General features: G+C 39.6%; 1 protein-coding gene across 1 annotated transcript in view; it reads left to right on the forward strand.

The window, feature by feature from the left end:
- Arhgap15 (Rho GTPase activating protein 15) overlaps window positions 1-18,305 on the forward strand; it is a 229,172-nt gene that overhangs the window by 163,203 nt on the left and 47,664 nt on the right. The window contains exon 5 of the mRNA XM_059259133.1: window positions 5,269-5,374. Coding sequence (XP_059115116.1) covers window positions 5,269-5,374 — 106 coding nt within the window. The remainder of the gene's footprint in view (window positions 1-5,268; window positions 5,375-18,305) is intronic.

Here is an 18,305-nt window from a genome sequence, read left to right on the forward strand (position 1 = left end):
TTAAGTGTCTCTTCCTAAAGTGAATGTATGTTATTTTAAAATATTGAGCAAGCAATAGTTATAACTTAGATAATTTCTCATCCTCAACTAAAACTTTGTCATTGAGAACATATTGTAAAGGATTTGTCCCACCAATAGTATAGTCTGACAGAGGGATGTCACCCGACAATACTCATCGCTGTAAACAAAGACAGCCTCTCACCACATTCTGACATGACCACAGAACAAAAAGTATAACTCAACAGAAACTAGAGAATCGTCATTCTCTAAACACAGCCTGACATATAATGGCTACCGTGATTTCATACGAGACATGTTCATGTTCCAGAGTACACCAGAAGAACAGCTGTGTGCTCTTTAACACACAAAGATATAGCTATCTTTTAAGAATTATAGACAGTCTGATAAATAAGACTTCTGTGACTTATGTACTGGTTGAATCAAGACTTTTTTCCCCTGGACCTACCTATATAATGTAATAGAATCTATTTCAAAATGTGGTTTAATATACATCTATAAATAAGAAAAATAAGACCGTGAATAATAAGGTCAGAAAATGACTAAAGGTCATCTGTTCCAAGGTTCTTTACTGTGCATCATCATATAACTTTATCTTATCTCTTTCCTATAAAGCATTTGTTTGCAAATGTGTTTGTGGTTGTACTGTGTTCCCCAAAATATTGTGCACGCTAATAAACTTATCTGGGGTCAGAGAAGAGAATAGCCACAATATTAAACATGGAGGATAGGCAGTGGTAGCACATGCCTTTAATCCTAGCATTCCAGAGGCAGAAATCCCTCTGGATCTCTGTGAGTTCAAGTCCACATTGGAAACAGCAGGGCATGTTGACTCACACCTTTAATCCCAGAAAGTGAGCCTTTAATCCCAGGGAGTGATGGCAGAAAGCAGAAAGATATATAAGTCGTGAGGACCTGAAACTAGAAGCTTTTGGCATTTGGCTGGTTAAGCTTTTAGGCTTTGAGCAGCACAGTTCAGCTGAGATTCATTCTGGATGAAGACTGAGAGGCTTCCAGTCTGAGGAAAGAGGATCAGCTGAGGAATTGGCAAGGTGAGGTGGCTGTGGCTTGTTCTGCTTCTCTGATCTTCCAGCATTCACCCCAATACCCAGCCTCAGGTTTGATTTTATTAATAAGACCATCTAACAATTCTTGCTACATGTGGTTTTTGTTTTTTTTTTTTTTTGGTTTTTTTTTTTTTTTTTTTTTTTTTTTGGTTTTTTTGAGACAGAGTTTCTCTGTGTAGCTTTTCGCCTTTCCCGGGACTCACTTGGAAGCCCAGGCTGGCCTCGAACTCACAGAGATCTGCCTGGCTCTGCCTCCCGAGTGCTGGGATTAAAGGCATGCGCCACCACCGCCCGGCTACATGTGTTTTAGTAGTGACATTTCATGCATATAAATGCAAATGTAACTTTCATAAAGTTTATTTTTTTAGAAATGTACCCTAAGAACCATTTAGGTGAACACAAAGCCACATTCTTATCATAACATTAAAGTCCATTTCACATCATAAAAGATGTTACTTCTCCAAGAAGCATAGAAATGTATTTGGGGGTTGGGGATTTAGCTAAGTGGTAGAGCACTTGCCTAGCAAGCTCAAGGCCCTGGGTTCGGTCCTCAGCTCTGGAAAAAAAAAAAAAAAAAAAAAAACAGAAATGTATTTGAAGAAGCTGATTTACAGCTCTAGCTTGTTAGAGTTTAAGATGATGGGGGCTAGCAGGTCAGGAGTTGACAGAAAATTATTTAGAATTACTCGAGGGTGCTGAAAATGAATGCAGAAATGTCTTGTGCGCCATTGAAGGTTCCCAGTTTAGAGACTGGAAGCACTAGTTGGAGGTGAGAGCCTAAAAAAGACAATTGAAAACAGAGTGGATCTAAAATTCAGTGGCACTAGAATAAAAGTACAATTAAGTGCAGACAGAGGAGAAAAATACAGCTTATTTCCAAAAAGAATTTGTGATTCTTGGTATTCAGTTCCACTAAGAAGTCTTCAACTCTCCGTGTAGAAAATGTTCCTTTACTTTCTCCATTCTGAATGTTAAAACTGAAAAGTCAGACACCATAGTCTCAGATTTTGAGTACCTCACACTTCAGAGAAACTACATGCTAAGAGAGGAATAGCAGAAAATCCTGTTATTTGTGAGCTCACAGAATCAACTGAAGAGTGTTGACATGGTCTTGGTAAGCTGTGAGAGTCACATCTCAGGAACTACTCCTGGCTATGGGCGGTGATCCCAGACCCTAACATGACACACCATAAGCCAGACTGGAAAGATGTCCTTTTAATCTTAATGTGCCCATTGTGTTTTTAGATGCTTCTCCATTTGGATATGTTTATATTATTTATATGCCATGAAAGGGTTATGTGGTGTTGATTTAAATGGGAAAACATCGCTTTCTTATAACTCTTCAAAAAAGATTTTGTTCCAACTATGTTGTCAGAAAAATAGTTATTCTTGATTCATATTTCAGTCTCCTTTAGTCTATTGTGTTTGTTTCCCTCAGCATAACCTAGCCATAAATATCTACACAACTATCTAATTGTCTGATTCCCCAAATATGTGTGTGTGTGTGTGTGTGTGTGTGTGTGTGTGTGTGTGTGTGTGTGTGTAAGTAGGAAAGGAAGGAACCTTATAAAATACTCTTAATTTTAAATGTTTCTTATAGACAGAAATCACCATATAGCTTATAAACTTTCCTATATATAAAACCACTCTCCAATCCGATCAATTTCTTAGGCCATCACAAAAGTATTTAGCATGTTACCTAGTGCCTAGCTAGGAGAGCACTGCATCAATCACTAAGAAATGCCCCACAGGCTTGCCAACAGCCCAGACTTCTGGAGGCATTTTCTCAATTGAGGCTCCCTGCTCTCTGACGACCTTAGCTTGTGTCAAGTTGATGTAAAACTAGCCAACACAGCTACTCAGAGGCTATTGCAGAATTTAAAGTAAAACCCGTCTATCCTAACCCTTGTTCGTGTCTTTCATTCACTAATTCATTTCTTGTTCATTTAATCCATTATCTACCAGTGCAGAAGTCACTTTGCTTCAGAGGAAAATGCAGTTTGATGGGGGAATTGAAAGACATTTAAGCAATGGAAATGTCTTAAGTGTTGCACCGGTTACTATATAAGGTTAACTACAAGGCATACAGCATGCCTGGCTAGTTTTGTCTGGGTAACTAGACCAACTTCGCCACCATTTTTCTTGACTTCATCGTGTGGGGTTGCATATTCACTAGGTGCTCTGTGAAGCACCCATTTCCTACAATCATTACATGACTGAGGGGCTCCTCTAGAAAGAGATATGGCAACTGCTTTTCTTTTCTCTTTCTTTTGCCTCTTCATTTCCTTTGTGTGCAGTGGTCCAAGCTGTATACTCTCAGAACTCTTCTAAGAGTAATTGCAATTCTGAAAGCTTTGACTGTGGGCAGCATTATTTATAGACCTTTGTGGTTTTAAGAGGGAAGAGTAGAGCTTCCAAGCAGGGTACTCCTAGGAAGACTGCCTTCACTCCACTTTAGCCAAATATTATCTTCAACAAGATATTCTCTTCTAATGCATTATAGGATGTTTCTTTTGCAACATCACAGAAGAAAACTGCCAGCTTCTAAACTGACTCTTCCTTAGCCTACTATATAAAATCCATGTATCTATTAACAAGAGATTGCATATTAGGTTTTTGGAAGGACATCTTTCTAGGAATTATTTGCTTTGGGATCAGTGACCCATCTACAAAGACTTTAGAGCATAAGGGACTATTTTTACATATCAAAGAAACCCAGGTCTTGATGCTCCACAGTGATCCTCGTTTACAGCCTCAGTTCTCAAACTCTTCTCACAGTACAGACTTGCATCTGCATTCTAAGAAATTCTAAGTAGAAAGGGGAAAGGTTAAGAGGCCCCGAAATGAAATCAGCACATAACCTTTTCAGAGCTCCCACATAACTTTGGCAATCATTGACCAGACTTGGTCACACAGCCACCCCAGCTACAGAGGAAGCTGGGAAAGGGACCCGTTGACCAGACAGACATGTTACCTTCCTGTTCACCATGGTATTATCATGCTAAGGAAGATGAACATGGACACAGTGTGGGTGTCTCTTTTATGTACTACTTTCCCGTACATCATGAGTCTATCAAAGAGTTCTTTGGAATTCTGAGGATCACTGTGTTGGAAGTGAAAGAGAACATACCGGCAGAGGTGACACCTGGTTCAGGGTGAAGGAAGTGCTGAAGGGGAGTAGATGTCTATGCATCTACAGTAGAAGGCCTTGACTAAAACAACACTTGTACGAAGGAGCTAGATTCATTTTCTGTGCACCACCTCTCTCTGACAGGAACAGTATGAGGGAAGCAATCAATGGGGCATGAAGTTGTAAACGACTACCTATTTTAATTATGTAAGTTACCTGGCTTTATACTTCCTGACTTTTGAGAGATGTTTAATGCTCATATTTTATCAGCAAAAACAAAATGTATGAGGGTAAAAAGGCATAGACATTATTAAAAATATGTCCTCGGCTCCTTTAAAAGTATTTTCCACAAAATCAAAACTACCGTGGAATATTTACAATAACTGAAGCATTTTTATAATAAAATCACACTGTGTGTCCTTATAGCAACATGTGGCTTCAAAGAACAGGAACTTGCTATCTTACAATCTTGAAGGTTAGAAATCTGCCGTCAGCCTCACCGAATACAACTCTAGATCCTGGCATGTCTGTTTCCTCCACAGGTTATGTGTCCTTGCCTTTTCCAGCCTTGGGCAGCTTCTCCTGAATCAGACAGCCTGTCTCTGTGCTCACTATCATATCACTTTCTCTCTATCACCCACCTGACTACCTGTGATATGGACCTGAGAGATCACACGGCCCACCAGCAATCCAGAAAGGTCTCCCTCTGTCAGTTCCTAACCTGATCACGCCTGATCACACTTTCAAAGACTCTACTGCCAAAGACTAGAGGACATGGATGTCTTGGAAGGCATTATTCACCCCATGCCTTGCAAAAAAATATTAAAAATCAATTCAATATCTAATCTCAACAGAAAGATTGAATCAAAGTCACCCTGTTTTGATGTGATTATAGTCTAAGTAAGGGTCAAATCAAGAAGCTCCCGACAAGCAAGTTGGGAGCTAATAATCAGTACTGTTAGTTGCTAGGTCATAGTCCAAAAAACTCCTTAGAAACTCATATGCCTATGGAATCTCTGTCTTTTCTAATCTTTCTTTTCAATTTTGTTTCAGAAAAACAAGACAGAAATGCAAGAATTGAAACTATAAAGTCTCTGGTAAAAAATCTCCCTCCACCAAATCATGACACCATGAAAGTCCTCTTTGGACATCTGACTAAGTAAGTTATACAAGTTTTTAACTATGCTGTATTATAGTTGTTACTGACATGAAGAACATTTAACTTTATATCTCTAAGGCAAAGGTTCCCCAAGGTGTCCATCAGAGAGCTTTACTTCTAACTGGCCTCAGTCTTCCTGCAGAGCCTGAAAAAATACTCAAGATAGGAAGAACCCTAAAAGGGAACTTCCGAAGGCTTTTATTTTGCCTGGAGAATGTATATGTATATGTATATGTATATGTATATGTATATGTATATGTATATGTATATGTATATGTATGTATTGTGATATAAAAATGTTTGCTGACTGACTGTTAGAAACATTGCCAGGGCCCATGATAGACCATGTTGACTTTTGCTATCTAATATCATGGGGTAAACATGAAATGATTCAGACAGACATCAAACTACAGCTCCACCAAGTACCAAATCAAATGACCAAACTTACATGGCTTACACACTCTACATTCTACTTTCATAAGGTGCTATTCATGTAGTCAGTTAGAGAGGAGTACTCCAGGAAAAAAGGGGGCAAATATAAAAATCCAGAGGCCCAAACGATCTTGATGCCCATGAAAATCAGAAAGCAGATGGGAAAGGCTAGCATTGAGTGAGTAAGGAATGTGGGCTCAGGAACAGAAGTAGTCTCACATTTCCATGCTAAATACAAGGAGGAGCTCAGCTGAGGGAATATAATAGTCAGAATATTCTTCTGACTGCTGAATGGGGAACAGACTACAAATAGGAAATCAGGAATGCCATTAGCTTGGATCTCTAGTAGCCTAGGCAGGAGATAGAGACGACTTGAAGAAGTTTTTAGAGCAGTGGTTCTCAACTTGGGGGTCACAAGCCTTTAGGGGTCAAAGACCTCTTCACAGGGGTCACCTAAAGCCATTGGAAAACACAGGTATTTACATTACAATTCATAACAGTAGCAAAATTATAGTTATGATGTAGCAACGAAAATAATTTTATGATTGGGAGTCACCACAACATGAGGAACTGTATGAAAGGGTGCAGCATTAGGAAGGTTGAGAACCACTGCTTTAGAGAGAAATGAGTCAAGAAATCTCACAAGTGGGTCAGGTTGGGTGTGCTGTTGTTTGTGGTGTAGTGTAGAAAGGAAAGAGGAACCATGGGTGCCACTTTGGGTTTCTGCTTAGGCAAGTTGAGAAATGATAGTGCCACATGCACAGATGGGCAAACCTGGTGGAGGAATGGTAAGAGCAGGTCTGAAAGCTCTATTTTGGCCATGCTGCATCTGAAATAACAGTTATTGCCTTCTGTTGACATTCTCTAAGGCACGGTGTGATACACGTGGTGACGTCAGAGCTCTCACTCTACATGCAGAGTGTCAGTGCACTGCTCACAGAACAGTGAACCAGAACTGCCATTGTGCTTTGTGAGATTAAAGTTGCTTAATCACCTGAGTCACTAGTGAGGATGAATAATGCCTGAAAACTATTCAACTAATTCATTCAATTATTTTTAATTGTGAATGTAATACATGCAACTGCACACAAAATATGTAAGCAGCAGCAATGAATATACATTAAAAAGTGAAATTTGGCCCCCAGTCATTCTTAGCTTGCTGAGCAAAAGTAACTAACATTTTTTATGAATCCTTCCAGACCTGTTTCTAAGCACATGTAAGGATGTGTGTGTGTGTGTGTGTGTGTGTGTGTGTGTGTGTTGCTTCTGGTGCAATAGCACATAGCCCTGCACACAGTATTCTTCAACTATTTACAGCCCATGCACTGCCTTGCACTTCATGAAACAGATAATGCTCCAAGGTTTCATTCTGTCATAGCTTACTAAAGTAGTAACTGCCTTAGAGAACATAGAATAAACTAATGCATCGCACTTGTTCTCTCAAAGTTCTGATAATTCTTTGGAGGTAGGATGCAAGATAGAATAGAAAAAGATCTTGACTCTTAAATGAATAGAAAAGGAGAACTTAGAGCCAAATCCTTGGTCTATATGTTGTTTCAGTCATGGTCTCAGACATCTTCAGCTATATTAAATAATATATCATATCTCATAGTTATGAGAAGTAAGAATAAATATATATAGACATCTTCAGCTATATTAAATAATATACCATATTTCATAGGTATGAGAAGTAAGTATATATACATATACATATATATATATATATATATATATATATATAAAAATAAAAATGTCTGGCACAAGACTAAGCATTCCTGATATGCTATTATTTCCCTCTCAAGATTTTTACCCAACATGAAAGGGATTTTCAGGTTGCAGTTAAAAACTTGAGTTCTTAGTAATTCTAAATATACAGTCAAAAGACAAATCAAACAATTACATTATTTAGTACTAAGATACACCCAGTCCTAGAGTTCTTGAGACATATCCATTACTTAGTCTCAATTATTTCTGGGTTTTTTTATTGTTGTTTTTTGTTTTGTTTTGTTTTTGTTTTTGTTGTTTTACTGAGAGGAAAATAAGAATAAAATGAATAGTAGAAGGTTTTTTTTTTTTTTTTAACAAAGAATTAAATAAAGAAACTAAGAATTGGCTATAAAACTTCCCTCAGAAACACGCCGAATCTGCATACTGGGGAATCTTCTAAGCATCAGGCTTCTCTACGCTCACGGATACATTTCCTATATAAGCATGGTTCTGATATCTAAGTGGATTTTCTAACTTAGTTAGATCTTTTGTTTAGTTCAGTAAAGCTGGAAATAGATATTTTAAACTAAGATTTTTAGACCAGATTATTGTGTTACCTCAAGGCATTCATACTTTGAGATTTATCATTTTAGGTGAGGAAAATATGTTATTTATCATCCACCAACCTTTCTTGGGTGATATGGCCATATTCCATATAGAACCAATTTATGGACTGGATTTAATTATGCATAAATGTGTGTACACAATTATATCTTGTTAAGCATTTTTCCTAAGTTTTTGATAAAACAACCAGTTGTGGCATGTCATCAAAGCTTGAGAAGACTAAACAGAAAGATTGTTTAACTAAAAATTTAAATATATTCGTGTTTGGAAGAATCATTGGGATGTTTTCCTTATTCTTGATGCATTTGGTAGTCCTTCACAGAATATACCATCAATATTTGTGTAGAGTGTTTATTACAAAATATGTGTGTGTGTACTAAAGTTTGTTTAGTGATGGAGAGGGATCATAATGATGTGCCAAAATTCCACTTGACCTCTATATGCTATAGTCAACAGAGCAGAACTGTGTTTTCAGAGCTGTGAGTTAAACACTGCCCTTAAAGCAGAGAAGCTACCAACAGGGACAGTTTGCTACAGCACAGCTGGATTAGAAGGTGGAGGGAAATCTTCCCATAAAAGCCAGAACTTTTACAGGGCTGTGATTATACTAAGCATAATGTTATTTAATGACTGCATAGGCTCAGTAGTATCAGGGTCTAAGTCCTCATTCTTAATCGAGCTCAAGGTCAAATCCTATGCTCTTTCTCTATCTGCTCTTGCAAAATAAAGGAAAGGATGTCTTCCTAAACAGTGTCAGAAACAGTTTTCACAATTATGCAGCATTGCAACTTCAGACTTTTCTCCATGGAGAACTGGATACTTCTAGGATACAGAAATGAAAAAAGTAAAAATTATGTGGATGTTTCATCTAAAGATCTTAAGTTTAAGGCCAATTCCTATTGTCAGAGCGAGAGACCAAAAATTCAGAATGAGCAGTAATCTGAAAATGCTACCAGTCAAAAATTTATTAGTGTCCATTTTCATGAATTAACATTATAATGCTTGGACCAGGAAGATCCTCTGATACCTTCTGAATCACCATGTAAGAATCAAGGGTTATCTCTGTAAAATATGTCACAGGTGACTAAAGATGAAGCTAATGGGGGAAAAGTTATAGAAAAAAATGACCTATTTACTAGTGAATAGTGGTTGGGGAGTGAGGGGGTAGGCCAGTTAAAGGAAGTAAGTGAGAAGCAAAGAGTCACTAGTGTGTGTGCAGCACACAGTTACACAATGATCTTTGTGTAGGAGAGTCAGCTCACAACTGTGTGTCAGACTGCAGTTAGAGAAGGAAAAAAACCCATGAAGCCCTGTGGTTCAACTTGAGTACTGGAAAGAATTGGTCCAAATCTTAAGGGAACAAAGAAAATGAGCTTTGGAGTCAGGCAACATCACAATATTTAGCCAGATTTACTTTGTGGCTTACACTCAGGAAAACAGAAAACATCTCAGAATATTGTAGGGGGAGGGCACAAAAGAACACTTAATTCCCACTTATGTACACAGTATTCAGGGAAATTAAAAATCTCTTAGAAATGGGTATTTTTAACAATAAGTGGCAGTACTGGAGGCTCATACATAAGGCCCTGGGTTCAATCTCCAGCTAAATAAATAAATAAATAAATAAATAAATAAATAAATAAATAAATAAATAAATAAGAAACAATAGAATTCAAGCATTTCTGAAAATATCCTTACAAGAATATATTTACTGATGACTTTTAGGCACAAATAAGCTTTCTTGGAAGAGATTTGCACATTGTAAAATAGATTAAAAGGAGAGTTTAAAATCTTCCCTTTTGCATAGACTAAGAAAATTACCCAGCTGTTCATAGAATTCCAAGGTGAAAAAAATGTTGAGTGAACAGGCCAATCTTAGGGAAGCGTGCCAGTTGAATGCTGTGTTAAAAGGAGCGACTGTAGAGCTGTGGCTACTTTGTGAGAGTGAACTGATATTTAAAGCCTTTGTGGTCTTCATGGATATTAAATGAAATATCCTGCAAAAGCACATCTGAGGCAACTTAAATCATGATGACCTAGAAATAGGAGGGTTGTGTGCGGAAACCGTGGTGAGGAAATAGGGCATCCACCCGGTCTTTAGAATGGCACTGTGGGCATTTCTCATATGCAGTGGAGGTTAGATATGGTTAAACATGAACTTCAACACCCAGGAGACCCCCTTCTCTCTTTGCTCTGGTCCTCAGGAGCATCACTGGTGTGGCTCACTTCTACCCATCCAGGCCTCGGGCTGCTCAGGTCTGCTGTGCTTTGGAACAGGGTGTGTTTTTCTGTGCTGTCTTCTGGCACTACACTCTTTTTCTGTACACTTTGGTCTTCCACCCAACCACAACACCTGATATCCAAAGATTTGCAGGCTATGGGTATTTTTACTGGAAAATGAGGAACGTGTACAAATTGTTATTCTCTCTCTCCCTCTCCCTTCCTCCCTCTTCCCCCTTCCTCCATCCATCCATCCCTCCCTTTCCCTCTTTTTCTTTGCTTCAGAGACAAGGGTGGCCAAGGTGTTTGGAATAAGCCAGAATCATAGTGGCTTCTTTGGCTGTGTGTGCTAACTGTTTGTCATTCGGAAGAGCTAATGCACTTCCAATGGGCATGAAGCTCCTCAGCTGGAGTCTTGTAGGAGAAGCTGGCCTGATCGTTAAAATTAATTATTCAGATTGTGAGGTGAAGCGATAGTTTTCAACTCCCCATTGGGAATATGAAAATGTCATCAACTTAGGAGACATCTTGGCATTGATTTACAAGGTTTGTAAACTGGGGACCAAGGTGCAATTACCCTTCCCATGTTGTACCCTTGTTCCAGGAGAAGGCTTTGGGAGATAGACACTCAAGGCAGGGCAGGAGTGAAATGATGACTAGTGATCTTCAGACTTTGCATCTGAGTAGAGTAGAAAACAATAAATGTACAAGTGGAACTGCCCCATCTATGGCTGCCTTCTGTTGTTGGCCAAGGTTCACCCCACAGGGATACTGGCCTCTGAAAAGCTGAAATTTTAGCCATATTCTTCTTCACCACTATTCTTGGCCTTGTCCCAATGGAAAGAACTGGAAATCTGGAACTTGGATTAAAAGAAAGGTTACAGCCCCAGTCTCAACCCTTAGCAGCACACAACATTGAGAAAAAAAATATCTTCAATGCTCCTTTTATTCATGTTTGAAATATGTTAAATAAATTCTTACTGATTTGTTCATCAATTGTAAAATCCTATCTTTTATTACAAAGTTTTCAGTGAATATCTGTTAGCTTCTAGGGCCTACAGGAAGTAGTAGATTGACAAATTCTCAAGCTTAGACCAGATCTACCCTACTTCCTGTCTTTGTCAATAACATTTTATTGAAACACACACTTGTTGTTTATATATTTCCTGGAAATGTTTTCATTCTGCAACGACAAGAATTAAATAATCACAGTAAGTTGAACAAGATTCAATGTACTCAATACCGAATTTGTTGAAGAAGAAAAAGTGTCTGGCCACTGAATTCAAGGTTCAAGGCATGAAACACCAAATGAGTGGAAATTTAGCTTCTAGACCTCAAAGAACACCTTCAGAATGCATAGCACAGACTAGCTTTAAGTGTATTCATTTGGTAGGCAATGTATGAAAGCTAAAAGTGGTCAAATTTCTTGTATAAAATGAGATAGTATTTCTACATAACCAATGGTATCCTTCTATATATGAGTCTAAATCATCTCTGGATTATTCATAACACCTAATACAGTGTAATAATATGAAAATAATTTTTATTTGCTACCATTTATGAAATAATGACAAGAAGGCTATTCTGTACACGTTCAGTACAAATGTAAAAAAGATTAAACGCTTTTAATCAGCAGTTACTTTATTCCTCCAATACAGAACTTATGAACACAAATGGGAAACTGTACTGTATACCAGGGCATGGAGAACCACAGTGTGAGGAAAAAAAAATGTCCTCCAGAATAAAGAGTTATGAATTGTAAATAGAGATTAAAAACTATGAGCTCAGAATATTGTAGATAAGAAAAATTGTCAAGAAAACCCTAGTATTATAACGGGGTTTGAATTTCAGGACAGTTGTGGAAAGTCCCCAGTATGGAAGTAAAGCAAAAGGATTGCATAGGAAGGGCTAAACAGAGGAGAAGTGAAACAGCCAGACATCTAAGATAAGAGGAGTTCAATGACTAAGACACGATAAAGTTAGGAGAGCGGGTCAGGTCAGCCACGAGCACCCTCGAGGAAGCACAGCCCATAGCAATTGCTCTCCGAGCGCATGAGGAGGTAGGCTGAAGCTGCCAGGAGGGTCCCAGGCTTTGAACTAGCTGCAAGGCAATGCCTGTAACTCATGTCCTGGAAAAGGAGTAAAGTGGATGCCCAGAAGGGCCTGAAATTAGAACATAAAGTGATTTGGTCACTGTTTATACTCCACTAGTAGACTGTAGTAGAGTAGAACCAATAGTATCTTTCTATAAGTTTGGAAAACATTTGGCATAGGGCCACAAATAACCCCAAGGGATGAGTTGAGAGCAGCATCCTAGGAACGTCTAACATTGGAAATCACAGGAGAAAATGCCATGAAAGCACTTGGAGAACGTCAAGCATATTTCCAGAAAGAAAATGTGGCAGAAGCAGAGGCATTACATTTTGTGGTTAAGCCTACTAATTTCTCAAAAGAGGCCCAGAAAATGCTTAACAAAAAATGTATGCACAAAAGCTTAAAATGAATAAATAAACAAAACAGGAAGTTCTCATGATAACAGACCGTTGGGTAGATTTCTAACCATGAGCAGGTACTATTCTGATCTTCACCTAGCAAAAACATCCAATAAATAAACATAGTATTGAGCAAGGAGGAGGAGGATATTCTGTAGCTCAGACTGCTGAAAATATTGGTGAAAATAGAAACTGAAAACAAAATTTGACTTGACTCCTGCCATTAATGAGTTGGCCACAGGGGTAAGGAATGTACCTTATTGAGATCCTGATAGCACTATTACAGCAAAGACTAGTAAGTATAGTGTCCCCACAATTTTGTGGAATCAATGGAATTCCCTGACTTCACTATATGATAATCACCTATAAGCCAGTAAGTGGATCTAAATGAGATCAGTTTCGTAGGCCTGAAATGTTAGAAACCTGACATAGTTCTGACTAGGATAGGGAATACCCCACTTTAAGGTAACTTGTTCTTCTTAAGTGTCTGTTCTCATATGATCTCTACCATCCATGATAAAGAACAGCTCTCTTCTGACCACGGAGGAGACAATGTTAACACTCCGGGTACATATCAAGAGTGAGAAAGCAACATGCACGGGGCTAATAGGCTGCAGCCACATTAGGACACTGTGACCCCCGCAGACTGGAGCAATTCTAACACTACATCATAAGGCCACCATTACTTGTGATTTTTTTAAAATTTAGAATTACCTGGAATTAGTATTAGGTCTTAGAACATGAGAATCGATTTTTACATCTTCCTTTAACTCCTTACTGAGAGAACTTTTTTCTTTTATTAAAAATAGATTTTTTTCATATAGTATATTCTGATTATGGTTTCTCCCCCCTCTATTCCTTCCATTTCCTCCCTACCTCCCCTCCCATCCAGATCCACACCCTTTCTATCTATGTTAGAAAATAAACAAGCATCTAAGGAATAATAATAAAATAACATAAATCCAAAACAAATTGGAATATGAAAAAATAGCCAAACAGGAAAAACAGTCAAAGAAAAAGCACAAGAAACAAATACAGATGAAAAGACACACATGTTCACACACACAGGAATCCCATGAGAACCCCAAACTAGAGGTCATAATACATGCACAAAGGACTTGTAAGGCAGGAGAAAAAACAAAACTGCTCCCTGACTCAACATTATGAGACAAAGAATCTCCACAGATGCCTTTCAGTTGATTTCCCTTTGTGGCTATTGCTGGGCTCAGGGCCTGCCCTTAAGAGTGGTTTGTATCCCCAGTGAGACTCCTTTGGAAAAAACTAATTCTTAATTTGCAAGTGGTTATCAGTTGGAGACAGCTTCTGGATTGGGGCTGGGGGCATGTGTCCACTTCTTCTTTCAGCTCAGGACCCCATGTAGTGCAGACCCAGGCAGACTCTGTGCCTGCTGCCTGGGTCTGTGAGTTCATATGTGTGCCAGTCCCACTGTGTCTAAAAGGCCTTGTTTCCTTGGTGTCCGCTATCTCTTCTGGTTCTGACACTCTTTCCACCTCCTCTTCCACAAAGTGCCCTGAGCCCTGAGGGGAAGGATTTGATGGTGACATGCCTTTTAGGGCTGAGTATGCCAAGGTCTTTCCCTCATGAGAGAATTTTTTTTATCAATCCCAGCTCATACCAAATCAATCCCAACTTGCCTATCCATCATTTTTTCAATTCCAAAATACTTCATCCTGTCTTCAAATATTAAGTATCAGGTGAAGAAAGGAGAGAATAAAAGGATAGAGGGAGAGAGATAAAAGAGATTGGGGGAATCCCAGCACTAGGAAGGTTGAGACAGGAAGTGATATGGTTGGGCAGAGAAAGGAATATAAGTCGGGAGGAGACAGGAACTTGAGCTCTTTCAGCCTGAGGAGCTGGTGTGGTAAGAGGTGGTGGCTGTGGCTTGCTCTGTTTCTCTGATCTTTCAGCTTTCACCCTGAAAAAAAAAAGAGATTTGGGGGAGAAAGAAAATAATAAAAGCAAAGACATGAATAAAAGAATGAAGGCACCTGATTGCAAAGCTCGCTCTCTCCTTTGGTGGATAGGAAATGTGGTTTTTCTGTACTGTGGATCAGAGACAATAAACTTCAAAGTGGAAGGAGAAAAAAAAATTGCCCAAACCTCAAGTCACCTGATTTCCAGTCTACCAGAGCACACTGCACTCTCCTGCCAACACCAATACTCAACCATGTTTCCCGGGAAGAAGAGGGCAACACATAAGAACGTGCAGGAGAAACAGCCTGAAGAAGCACTGCCCTTCAGTCTGTTCCCCTAACTACGCACTGTATATCATCCTAGTCACTCAAATAAAATCTCTTGACGCCCCCTAAGTAATGAGAACACTCTGATGGTTACAGGAGCCTCTGCAGAACTGTGGCAGCCTCCCTGTTCTTCCTCTCTCCTTTCTCTTAATACCTTGCTTTCTGTCTGAAAAGCAAGGGGAATGCTGCATCCTTCAACGGTGTCTTTGAAAGCAAGTGCCATGTCAAAATCCACTGATGCCTCCGTGTGTGTTTCTCACACTTATAAATAGCACTTTTGGGAAGGGCAGTGACGGGGCTGCCACTTGCCACCACCTTTCTCCTCTTTAAATGGAAAGCACTGAACCCAGATGCCCAACTGCGGAAGACAGTCTTCCAGAAGCGGCATCTGGCTTCCTGGCAAGCCCTTCCAGAGAGCTGTTTGGGGAGTGTTGCCTTGTCTCTGGATCTGTCACGTGTATCTGACACCATGGCCTCCCTGGCTGGCAAGTCCAGGCAGCTGCCAATTTCTTTCGGTTCACCTTTAATTCTGAGAAACTAGTTCACTCACTTTCATTCTTACTGAATTTGTTTCTCTCCCCTTTGCCCATAAGAATTTCAGGACAACCCTAACCCTCGCTGCTTCCTGCCTGCCTCTGTCTTCTGCAGGCTTCTGTCTTGAATCTGGGTGAAATCCTCAGTCATTTAATCCCACATTAAAATGGGTTAGCTTTAACAGACTTCTTAGCTACTTATCAGTGAAGCTCACTGCAAACGTGGGGTTGGTGCCTGAAAAGAAAAGCAAAACATTCCATCCAAGTAATTTATTACGGTCTGTATACAAGACATGAAAGTATTCTTGACATTTGTATATTATTTCATTAAATCATATTGGCTCCCACACATTCTTGGTCCATGTTACAGCAAGAACAAAAGACTATCCCAGGACTAGAAAATGCAAAACAACACGACCATGCACAGGGGCAGGGAGGCTTCACAAACAGCCCCCACTTTGGGAAACTAAATTTTTAAAAGTAGCTTCCTTTTCCTACCTATTAATATATATATTTTTAATTGTGAGGGATGTGTGGGGTTTGTGGATAATTGTGAGGAACACGGAGTCCGATGGTAGCCCACGCAACAGGAAGCCGTGACAAGGTGCTGACGAGTCCGGCAGCAGTCCCCAGAATGCAGAGGAGAAAGCAGAAATTAGAGCTGCAGGGTGACAACCAGGAATAGTTAAGATGGGGTAGCTGCAAATTTCCATGTCGTTGGCTTTTTTTTTTTCTTCATGCAAGAAAAAAGTGCAGATTGTGTATGAGATTTCAGATCTCAGGGCTGTAAAGTCTAGGCTGGAAAATGACTGGAGTGTAGCCCTGGGCAGGGGGCACTCTCAGCCATAAATAAGAGCTGGCCTGTGGCCAGTAGCAGGCTGGACCCACATTTGACTCTGAAACACATTACAACTAAAACCTCCTGGGCCTAACCTGACTGAGAGTCTCTGGGGACAAAGGCTTGGGTCAGGCCACCAGAAAAAAATGGCTTTGAAATCCTATGCAAGATAGGAAACTTCAATTTTAGATTGGAATTTGGAGGTTGGGAAACATAACTCACTAGCATACAAGGTCCTGGGCTCTACCCTAGCAAATAAATAAATAAATAAATAAATAAACAAATAAAGTGGATATTTAGACTATTTTCTCTTCAATTCAACAATATTTTGGGTCTATAATTTTCACACAGATCCCCTTTGCTAATCTGTGCAAAAGAAATGTGAAAACATAACTCACAAGCTTTGTACAAAGATTCACAGGTCTCACTTCTAGTATTTCATATCCTTTCCTTTCCTACATTCTTTATAACTGAGCTGTTTTCCCAACATTCCTCTTTCTTCTCACCATCTTCCCCGTGCATCATTAGCCTCAAATGCTTTCCCCATCCTACGCTTTAGGGACACTCTTCCAGGTCAGTCACCATTGCCCATGTTATCCCTCTTTCCATTTATGCATACATGGAACAAACATGTACTTGGTATCATGTGTATTTGGTAAATATGTGTGGTCGATGCTAAGCTGGAAATGGAGACAGTTTTACCAGGGAAGTAGAAAGTGTCTCGGATATAGGGACCTTGTTCAACTGTGTTACTGACCTACGTGCCTATGCGCAGTAATGTTCCCATCCCAGAATCACATTCTCAGGTACTGTATTCTGACTCTACTTACCTCCTCTTGTCACTGAAATTGGTAAGGTAGCTGATCTTTAACAGGCGCTCAGCCAGTCTCTGCGTCGGGCTGAGTAAGCCCCTGCTCCTTTCCTTTTGCCCTATTGTCACTGAAACAGGAAAAGCACTGAGGCAGAACAGAACCTGTGGAGAGTCAAGGCATGCTGCTACCCTGGCACTAACTAAACACCTTTTCTTGTACTACTCTTCATGAATTGCTAGTCCACACAACCTTGCCATGTCTTCCCTTGACCAGTTTTGTTCACTCATTTGTTTATTTCCTTCATTGATTTTCATTTGTTTCTCATAATGTTGAGATACGAAAAATAATAAAAGAAACTGCCCTAAAGGACATTTTTTTTAAAATTTGTGCTTGTGTTCTTGGGCATCAAATTACAATCTATTTGTTCACATTGTGAAAAGGCATGCAAGGGAATACCTTACTCAAATATGGATTGCTTGCTTCCATTTGGACATTTTTTTTAGCAAAAATTATGCATCACAGAATACATTTTCCTCTCCAAATCATCCTTTCTCTCATGACAACACAAGCACGCCCTGTTGGCTTCCAGTTCACCCGTCTTCCACTTTGGTTCCTAGCTGCCACTGCAGAGTTGTATTTCCCTGGTGCTGACCCTTCAGCCATCCAAGAGGGATCCCATTCTCTCTCCCTGGTTGGGAGATCTGGTTGGGATCAATCAGTCCCCCACCCCGAGATAGTGAGGCATTTTACTGGCAGTCTGCATGTCTTGTTAAATTTTTCTAACTGGGAGAAAGGAGAAATAGAGTGCATATTCTGTACTCTCTAACCTCATCCTCCATTGCCATTATAATGAAAATAGGCAATTCCTGGAGTGCCAAGTCCCTAAAGCAATTCATCTTCCCTGGCAATCAGAATGTTGCTCCGTATCTTGAAGGGAATTTATCCTTTCTCTGCTCTTCTTCCTATAGGCATCAATAGGAAGCCTATTCTCCACCCCTTATCATATTCCCAC

Source organism: Peromyscus eremicus, chromosome 4 (assembly GCF_949786415.1).
Source record: "Peromyscus eremicus chromosome 4, PerEre_H2_v1, whole genome shotgun sequence".
Taxonomy (NCBI): Eukaryota; Metazoa; Chordata; class Mammalia; order Rodentia; family Cricetidae; genus Peromyscus; species Peromyscus eremicus.